At 31.3% G+C, this 11,165-nt stretch overlaps 1 protein-coding gene across 1 annotated transcript in view; it reads right to left on the bottom strand.

Annotated features, from left to right (window-relative positions):
* LOC124355445 (cleavage and polyadenylation specificity factor 73-like) overlaps nucleotides 1–10,238 on the bottom strand; it is a 35,767-nt gene extending 25,529 nt beyond the window's left edge. The window contains exons 1-2 of the mRNA XM_046806587.1: nucleotides 10,015–10,238; nucleotides 4,140–4,203 (exon numbers count right to left, since the gene is read on the bottom strand). Coding sequence (XP_046662543.1) covers nucleotides 4,140–4,203; nucleotides 10,015–10,085 — 135 coding nt within the window. The 5' untranslated portion in view covers nucleotides 10,086–10,238. The remainder of the gene's footprint in view (nucleotides 1–4,139; nucleotides 4,204–10,014) is intronic.
* Between the last annotated feature and the right edge of the window lie 927 nt (nucleotides 10,239–11,165).

Consider the following 11,165-nt stretch of genomic DNA (forward strand, 5'->3'; position numbering starts at 1 on the left):
AACAGTAAACAACTACGCAATAAAGTCATTTTTCTGTCGCAAAACTTTTGGAGGAGGAGGAGTTATGATACTTATTAACAGCAAAAGTAGTACACAATTAAAAACTGTTAATATTCCAAAAATTACAGAATTAATAAGTGAAAAAGAATTTGAGTGTTGTGCAGTAGATGGTAAACTAGGCAATTTGTCAATAATTATAGTTGGATTGTACAGAACTCCTGGCATAATGTATGATAATGTGTTCTTGAATAAGCTTGACATTGCTCTAGGTATGTTACTTACTAAATATGAAAATATAATTCTGGCAGGGGACATAAATATAGATGTTTTAAAGGAGAATTCAGCCCATAATAGATTGAAGAATACTTTAATTCAACACAACATACAATATCTTGTCAATTTTCCTACAAGGGTTACCATTGGTTCTGAAAGTGGTATAGATAATATTATTACTAATATTGATAAGTCACAACTTTCGGTTTCTGGTCTGGTCACGGAGCTATCTGATCATGATGCTCAGCTGTTAGAAATAGCTTATCCTAATAAAAAAGAAAACCAGCCAATTTCACAACTAAAACGAAAATTTACAAAAGAAAATAATGATTTATTTGTTAAAAAATTAGCTTCAGAAACATGGCTAGATCTGTACAATGCTCCAGTAGAACATAAATATGACACTTTTTACGGCATATTTATGTATTATTTTAATTTGTGTTTTCCATTAGTAAAATCCAGGGTTGATAACATTAATAAGGACAATTGGATAAACTATGAACTTAAAAAAGAAAAGGAAGAATTAATTGCATTAAGTCAGACTGTAAGGTTAACAAAAGATAGAGCTACAAAAGAATTACTTAATGAAAGAAAAAAAAGATATCATTTAAATGCCATTGATGCAAAAAAGGAATTTATAAATAATAAAATCATGAATTCTGATAATGTCTGCAAATCTACTTGGAAAATAATAAATAAAGAAATAAAACCTAAAATAGAAAGAAACAATGACATTAGATTGATTGCAGATGGCCAAATGAGCTCCGATCCATACAAAGTTTGTGAAATATTTAATAGTCACTTCATAAATGTTGTAGATGACAGTATAGTTCAAAATTTCCCTATCTGTGTTAACCATAATAGTAATAATTTAAATACTCAAAATCCACCCATCAAACAGCTTCGTATAAAGCCTTTAAGCGAAATCGAACTTGATAAAGTCATATCATCTTTTAAAAATAAATTCTCTGCGGGGTATGACGATGTCCCTATGCCTATTATAAAAAAATGCAAAATATCTATTGATTAAACCATTGATGCATGTTATTAACTCTTCTTTTGTGAGTGGAATATTTCCAAAAAAACTGAAAATTTCTAAAATAAAAACAGTTTTTAAGAAAGGTAGTACAACTGATCCTACTAATTATCGTCCATTGTCAATACTGCCAACCTTCTCCAAAATATTTGAGCGTGTAATGCATATTAGGTTAGTGGAATTCTTAGAAACTAATGGGTTATTTGAGGAGGAGCAGCATGGGTTTAGGTCGGGTAGATCTGTCATCACTGCTGGAATTGAGTTTGTGGAGTCAGTTCTGGATTCTGTGGACTCGGGTAATCGTGCTTTCGGTATATTTATGGACCTCAGCAAAGCATTTGACAGAGTCTGCCATTATACTCTTATTAGAACATTAGAACATTTAGGAATTGTGGGTGTGCCGTTGAACTGGTTTATTTCCTATCTTAAAGAGAGAAAACAATACGTTGAACTTCCTCATATTCAGAATGGGCAACTAACCTCTGTTAAATCAAAAATGAAAATAATTAAATATGGAGTCCCTCAAGGCTCTATACTTGGCCCCTTATTATTTCTGTGCTATATTAAAGGCTTACCGAATACTGTATTAAATTTAAATAGTAAGATGTGTTTGTATGCAGATGACTGTAACCTAGTTATATCTCATAAATCTCTAAACGAAATAGAAAATATAGCAAACCAAAATATGACATCAATATATAATTATTTTTGTGAAAAAAAATTTGTCACTTAATGCAGATAAAACTAAATATATTTCATTTTGTACACACAAAAATAAACTCAGTCCACAGCCAAAAATTGAGGTTCAGAACACACAAATAGAAAGAGTAGATAAAATTAAATTTCTAGGTTTGACATTGGATGAATGCTTAACTTGGGATGGTCACATACAGGTAATTCAAAGGAAAATATCTTCTGGTCTTTACGCATTAAAATCAATTTCAAAATATTGTAATCTGGAAACTTTAAAAATGGTTTATTACTCACATATTCACTCGCATATTTCTTTTGGTGTTGCTTTGTACGGAGCAACCAGTAATGCTAATTTGCAAAGTATTTTGCTGTTACAAAAAAAGGCTATGAGGGTTATGTTAAATTTACAGAGACAGGAGTCAGTGAAACAAATATTTTCGGATTTAGGTATTTTAACTATTTATGGGCTTTACATTATGGACACGATATTAGAAGTAAGGAAAGCTAATTACAGCTTACCTAGATTAGGCACCTTCCATAACTATTTAACTAGACACCGTAATCAATTGGCAGCTCCACAGATTAATTTGCAGTTCACAAGGAAAAAACCAATAGTTGCAGGCATTAGATTTTACAATAATTTACCTAAAGATATTTTAGCAATTGACAATTTTCAAAACTTTAAAAATAAGCTAAAGCAGTATTTGATTAGTAGACCACTTTATTCATTTGATGAGTTTTTTGTCTTTAGTTAGTAGCCTTAAGGACTGAAATGTAAAATACACAAAGTAATCTTGTACATAATGATAACTGTTATAATGACCGATTTTTCATGGGCCTAGAATAAAAATTTTGTAGATTGAGTAGGCATTATGCACCTTGTATTATCTTATGATACCATGGTTATTGTAATGTATGGTACATATTATAAACTGACGCCATTTTATGTTTGTTACATGTTATGTACAAATTATGAATAAAGTGAATTTGTATTGTATTGTATTGTATTGTAATAATTATTTGAGTTTGGAATGACATTCCTTTCAGAATCCTAGGGCCTCAAGTAGGTGGGAGACTGTGTACGTTTCTAATCCTTGTATGTATGAGAATGTCGATTCTACGGCCAGCCGCACCCTAGGAAGGAACAAAGTATTACAGAATCCGCTTCAATCTTGTGCTGTCCTTGCGTTCTTTATTTTAACCTGTACTAGTCGTATCATTTCATCTATGTATTAGCTGCATATTGTCATGACCATTTGTCATTGACCACTGAGTGAGTTATCTGCAATTGATATTCTGGCCTGTGTTCTTTTGTTAAATTTAAAATAATTAATTAGTTTTACGGTGCGCTTGTTTTTAAAGATAGTATGTATGAATTTGAAACGCAGCCTGTTTATTGTGTTTTCAGACTTTTGCATGTCAAAATGCTTTGGTATGTTTTGCTAACTTCAACCTAGTTTCTTGTTATGTTATCCATCTGAGAAATAAATCAAGATTGCAAATATCGAAACAGTGATAACTTTCTTTGTTTCACATTACAGTCCCAAATGTTCTAAAAAGTCTTGTTACCTTCACGCATATTTAAATACACTTTTATATGCAATGAATTACTGGAACTACATATTTATATACATGAAATACATTTTATGTATTTATAGTTCTATTTCCGTAGCTACTGTATTTCAACACTAGTTTTATAGCCAGAGACTATGTGAGTGTAATTTGGCACTGAATATCCATGTGCTGCAGATTTTACCCAGTAAAAACTTACCATAATCTAAGTTATTAATAAATTGAGCATCTTAAGAAATAACTTTGGCCTGTCGCATAAGAGTGGGTGCGTCTTTGAGAAGCATCTTACCAATTCTTTGCAAGTGAAGCAAGAAAACTATTCTTCAGCACTGGCTGGAAATATTCCTATCAAACTGGTAGTTACTACCACTCACATAGGAACAGCAGAAAATTCATATTAGGAATGGTATAATGAGTAAAACAAACAATGTATTGACCTTGCAACCATTTTAATATTGAATAGTAACTTTTAAAATAAATAGGCTATTACCATAAGTCTGTTCTTAAATGTCCCACACATAATATGATAACAAAGAGAAAATGAACAGAGCTTATAAACACTTACCATGATTTTCTTTCCTTTAAATTCGAGCATAATACAAGATCTTCCAACTTCTTGCCCAGCTCCTCTGAAAAAGCAGAAATGTCATCAAAACCTTCAACAGTCAATAAAGCTCAATTAAAATATATTTAAGACTTCAAATAATTAAATACAATAAAAAGGCCTAACTTTAACAAATAATTCTGTAGAAAAACTGTAGAACAAGAGACTGGTTGTGTACAGCAATTAAAAGATTTTAATATATTTCTTCTTAAAATCTGTTGGAAAATTTCAGTTTTCAGGTATATTATTCAAGGTATGATAATTATGATTGGTTTTGACATATGTACTAAACTCAACGACAAAGGTTTTGAAACTAAGAGTGTATTCCAGTGTTTCAACTGAGCAGAATACGTTGGCAAACAAAAAAAGATTAAGATTCAGTGCAATAAAATTGATATACCAATATAACCATCATTGGTTTTAAAACAATTTAGATAAGATAACTATTTGTTCATTTGCAGCTTACTGGGCATTACTAAAACTTTCAAGGTACGATATTCTATTGAATGAACTGGACATTTCTAACACCAAAGTTACAGACTGTAATAACTATTTGTAAGAAGTTTGCTCAGCTGTTCTTGTTAAAGAATTTCAGGTTATTGGTAGGACTAGTAAAGTGGTAGAAATTGGTGAAACCAAAATCAGGAGACGAAAATGAAACAGAAAATAGAATAGAATCGATCAATTGAAATGGAAATCATAGCTAGGGTTTTGGTAAAATTGAAAGTGACTCCAATAAGTACTTTTAGTACTTATTAAAACATATTTTAGTGATACATTGTTACCAATCGTAAATGAATAAATATTGACAGGAACAATATCACTATCTGATTGTTGGAAGACATATAACTGTCTTCAATTTGGAAGATTTACACATTTGACTGTAAATCACTCGTACAAACCAAGTACTGGTACTTACACACAGATAGTAGAAAGATTGTGAAGGGGAGTGAAGAGAAAATATAATGTGGTACAGATATATAAAGCACTTATCTTCGAAAGCCCTTTAGCTGAATTTATATTTGAGAGACGACATATTTCTTATAAGGAGAGGATTCACTACTTATTCTGAGAAATACAAGCCGTCTAAAAAGGAAATCCATCCACACATTTTGATATCAAAACAATAACAATGATTCAGATAGTGATGCTAATGATTATTAGGTCAATTGGGTACTTTTTCATGTTATTATTTAATTTTTGTAATCGAATTTTAAATAACAACTGAGAGCTTTCTCAAGATCTCGAATAGATCCTCTTAGTAATAAAGCTAAATAAACCTAATCAGAGATTTAACAGTTTTATTCTAACTTCTCCAAAATGACTGATATTTAATTTTGTCATCAATTTTACTCCTTTAACCTGTTGACGAGTGCAGCAAAACATACCCAAATGAGTGTGCACGGCATTTGCCGTTTGGTCCCGTATGAGGAGGCAGGGCATTTTCCGTTGCAGACTAATGACTGTCAATTCGTTCTCACTGACTTACTGTGACGTCTAGTGGAGATTTTTGGAACTTTTCAGTTGTTCCTAATAGTGTCTCTGTACAGTGTTACTAGTCCTGTATCGTGGTGGCACCTGGTGATAATGTAAAAAACTATTTTACGGAGGGGGGAAACAAGACCCGCTACGCCTCCAAGGTCGCCATTTTATAAGGCCACTCCCCCAGAATAACCCAAAGAAGCGAAAACTACTCAGGCAGTGCTATGTGTGCATGCAAACACAGTACTCGAACTGGACAAAGAAGAAAAGAAACCAGCTATGAATGTTCAACATGTGGTCGCCCTTTGTATATATCCTTGTTTTGAGCAGTATCACATATTAGTAAAGTTTTAAAACGAGGATATTGATTTTAACAATCTACAATGTATTTTTATATACATTTAAACTATAATAAACAAGTTTATTAACATTTAAAAAATTTTTTTTGTTTTACTCCCTAACAGTCTGTCACTCAGTATGGACCGTCATAGGGGCACGGCAAATGCCGTGCGCACTCGTCAACAGGTTAAGAACTAAAAAAATTTTAAAGCACTCATTTTGGTCTGAGATTAAGTTTTATAGGTACTTTATATTATGCAGAGGCCACTATTTTCGACAGAGGATTACGTGGTGGTTAGTTATTTGGGGGGTTATTTAATCTCACCAACACTTGTTTTCATCTACAATAAATTTTAAAAAAACATTCACTGTTTAATATATGTCAATATTAAAAAAGAAATTGAAGTTGGTACAATAATTGTAGAAAATTACTGAATGACAGATAAATTGCACAGGGTTGCAGTATTACTAGTTAGTGACTTACTAAGTTATGACATTGACTCTTTTGTGATGAAAATTCATAATTATTTCTTAATAAACATAGTGTGTACCGAGAATTGAAAGATTTTTGTGACTCGGTAGATTCACCAACAACATGGCACTGCAAAACTAGGTGGCTTAGCCTTTTCTCTGTCATTGAGAAGTTCTTAAATTGTATCCTGCATTGAAGATTTACTTGTTATCTCAAGAAAAAGAACCCAAAATGTTCAAAGATTTTTCTAAGACAATTTAGGCAAGCTGTATCCAGCTATTTAAAACATTGCTTAGTGTTTATAACAACATTTTTAGCCAATATTTGCAAATTCATTGCCATTGTCCTTGTCATTGTCACTAGCCTTCTCCTACATAAAAGAAATAACAACAGTGTTGGTAATGACTCACTAGTCTAAATAAAGAAAGCTGGCAATAATTATTTAGGACATCTATAGGTTAAATGTCGTGTTCGATAGTATCGGTACTTAAAATTGATATCAACATCAACGTGTTGGTGGCCGCTTATTATACTGTAGACAATAATATTACTTCTTTTAATTAAACTGTTGCAATATATAATATATGACACTAACTTGTATGAACATACAGATTAAGTGAATTAATAAAAGTTTTGAATAAGAACTTGCTTATGGATTCGTCCTCCTTTTTTTAAAAGAATGTTCCCAAAATTTCTCTGTCAATTCAAATTGTCTGTCACCCTAGTTCCACCCTTTAAATATTTCTTTCTTTTCATAAAACTTCATGTTTAGTGCTGTACAAAAATGTTATTATAAATTAGAGCAGAGTACAATATGTGGACCCGGTTTTTACATTGCTTATAACAATCATTGATACTTTATATATTGAAAAACAGAACTATCAATCGATATCAATGTATCTAAAATAAAAAATTCAAGTCACATGTTTCAAGTGAATAGAAACAGTTTAAAGAATGGACAGGGTAAGATAAGCGGACCCGGTTTCTTTATATCGAAGAATGTAATCATCGATACCTAATATTCGCATCTAAAATCCAAGACTATCAATCGATATAAAAGTATCTAGAGTCCTCAATAACAATCATATGTTTTAAATTAAAATATGAATTTAATATTTCCAGTGATCAAACAAGTTATTATAACCAAAATTAGGAAAACTGAAGAGGACCATGTTTGCCCCTCTAACAGTTACAGTTGTTTCTTTCCCACAAATTTCACAAATAATGGGTTATTTGGTACAAATCCAACATGTTGAAGCCACGATAAAACATGTCTTATCATCTTTTAAAGCAATGTCGTGTAGTTTTCTAAAATTGACTGCCATTTTTAATAATCTAATGATACTTAAATGTAAAATTTAAATATTACCTTACATGTATTACTGGAGTGTTTACAGCTGTTTGATATGGATTATTTAAGTTAATTGTTCAAAATAAATAATCAGTATCAATTGGTTATATCGATGGTTATGATTAAGTAATATCATTTGCCAATTTCGATATAAAAAACCGGGTCCGTTAATCGTACCCTACCCTAAAGAATTATGTAATGTCATAAATAATAAAAGAACCATAACCATTAATCAAACAACAAAATTAAGACTGGTGACAGGAAAATTGACATATAGTACACAAAACATAACAACAAAACAAACATCTTTAAACCAAGAAAGGTACAGCAAATAGTCTTTGTGTATTAGAATATAAAATATGTGTACAGTAGGTGCAGATGATTAAGTTATTGTTAAAATTAATTAATATTAGGCCTAGTTGATTATATCGATGGGTATAATAATTAAATATTGTTTGATAATTTCAATATAAAAAACCGGGTCCGTTTATCATACTCTACCCATAAATTGGGGAGACTTTAATAAGCGGCCTACACTCCTTATTTGGTTGTTTTTGTCGAATTGTTCGATATATCTCCAACTTCGATATGAAAAAATCGTACAAAATAAGAGTTATAATAAATGACCATAACAAGAAAAATCTTGTACGTTACAGTTTTGGTATTTATTTACATTAGCGTGACGACCATGGAAAATGGACTTTTTTTCATGGGTTGGGTATTTATAGCCAAGTATTATTATCACAGGTGCATATTGATGCTTTTCGGACATTATTGCGTTAAGGAGCAGGGGCATCTCATGATCTAGGATTCGACTTTTGCAAGCTCGAGTTAATTTTTTTTCTAAAAAAGCAGCGGGCAGGCATCGTTGACAGGATTAACGTATACTCGTCTTTATGAATTGCTTCCACGTGAGATACCGAACATCCAACACAAAGGTGTGCCATTACCACTACTGAACTAGGAGGTTAATAATAGACGCGGAGGAACAACAGTAGTTCAAAATGGCGTCCCTTCTTTATTTGAGAAGGCGCGGAGTAATACCAAACTGTCAAATATGGATAGTGTTGCCAGAGGTACGATAATTTCATTGATTTTATGAGCCAGTAAGATACACGATGGGTAGTTATTATCGTACCATGAAGATTTTTGGACAAATTTATACAAGTAACAAACCAAAAGTTAATTATAACATAATTTATTATACGAACATAACATACTTTTTCATTAAATGTGTTTTGGTACGATTATTTTATATGAAAGTACGATAATTTCTCGTTGTTGGTATGATAATCGGTTTTTAAAATCTGGCTATTACAGAGTTTGAGTAGACACGGAGTTATAAGAAACTGTCAAAAAACAGTTTTCAGAGGATTTAAAAAAATCGTAGCTACGTTAATTTTTGTTGCCGACGAATGTTTTCTTCAATATTGTTTTCAGGAAAAATTGTAGTTTTCAGGAAAAAAAATTAACATACCTTTCCATGGTCACGTTAATGTAAATTGATACCTTCAGTTTTAAAAAACATAAATTTAACACAAACATTACAAAACAACAAAACCTACTGAGGCCTAGATTAAGTTACATATCAAAGAAATCTTACAATATTTATAACTTGCCCAGCTTGATAGCAATGAGAAGAACTTTTGTGAAATGGAGGAAATAATTCTCCCCATGGGTTACCAGGAGCCAAACGTACATGTTGAAGCCACTTAAACTAATCTCATCACTTGTGAGAAATATCTCACATATTTTCCTCATATTCATCACCATTTTCAGTCTAAAAATATTAGTTACTTCTTACTGTTTATTGTTTACTACATTAAAACTGCTATAAGTAATAAGGTGAAATCATATGCTAAGTTAAATCAATTGTAATACTGAATTATGCCTTCAGATAAAAAAGTCAAACAATCAGACAAAAACAACCGAATAACGAGTGTAGGTCACTTATTAAAGTCTACCCCATAAATTATATTATTCTTCTGCAAATATTAAATGTCTCTGGATAATTATCTATAAAAAATTAATACTTTAAGGTTAAGTTAGTTACTATAATTTTAACACAGTGTTTAAAAATTGCCTACTAAACATCCAGAAGTAGCCTGCTAATACAGAGTAATTAGACTGCTGCACTTCTAAGGTTCATTAATAAGTAGGCTTACAGATTTCATAAACAAAGGCCTACTTACAAGGGTCTAATTGATAAAAGATCACTTTCTTCTGCTGGAACTTGACTATCCGCTTTCCTTTTCGTTCCCATGTTTACACTTAGCTACGTACACTATTAAGATTTGTATAAATTAAACAGATTAAGAACACAATACCATAGACATATTTATACTGACAATAAAACTCTAGTAAAACACATTCTGTGTAGAACTGCTGGAATCCACTGCTATTCAGGAGTGTGTACCTTGTGGATTGTTTACAGTTTTTTTTTTTAAGTTCTTTGCTTTATTCCTATTATTAACGTTATTCACCTTTGAAATCCCCATGTAGCCTCGACGTACACTATTTTAGCCTTTAGCTGTCCATTTAAAAGTTCAACGCTAAAATATAAGGTACATATGTATATTTATATTTATAGTATTTCACTTATTGGAATGAAGCAACAGATAAAAAGTATCTATGTTTCGTGGGATTTGATACCCGCATCTTCAGGAAGCATAAAATATAACTATAAACAGAACAAATCAGAAAATAACCACAAAATGTAATCACGCAACTAAAACATTCAAAGATCCAGCTGCTATGTCATTAGTAGCACAGAATAACATTTGGAAAAGTTACTTCAATCTTAAATTTAAACCAATTGATTATTTAGATTTTAGAATTAATTGACGTGCTCAGCAGCATGTTTAGCCAATTGCTTCTACTTGTCTTTATAAAATTGAAATGGCAGTAATATTTATTTCTAAAAGTTAAATTGCTCAAAAAACCTTCAACTATTGTAAACACTGCAAGAGAGAAAAATGTTGAAAAATTTAGTCCCACAAATTATAGTATCAACAACATATTTAAGATTGGACAGCTATAAACTGAGAAATTGAAATTTTTATCAAATAAAAACTTCCTTGTATGTAATAAGAAGTTTAAAATTAAAAGACTAAAATAAAAAAATAATACCTACATTCAAAACACTCTTCTAATAGAATCATAAATTGAGAAATTATATGTATTAAGCTTGCAACAATGTGGAATATCTTTTACAAGCTGAGAAGTTGGGCTACCCAATTTCAGTGGCAGTTAAGAGCTCAGGAAATAATATTAAACACCCGTTAAAGTAGACATAAGTACGAGTGTCAGAAGATTGTCACAGGAGGAAGAAATCTCCGTTTGG

Source organism: Homalodisca vitripennis, chromosome 2 (genome assembly GCF_021130785.1).
Source record: "Homalodisca vitripennis isolate AUS2020 chromosome 2, UT_GWSS_2.1, whole genome shotgun sequence".
Taxonomy (NCBI): Eukaryota; Metazoa; Arthropoda; class Insecta; order Hemiptera; family Cicadellidae; genus Homalodisca; species Homalodisca vitripennis.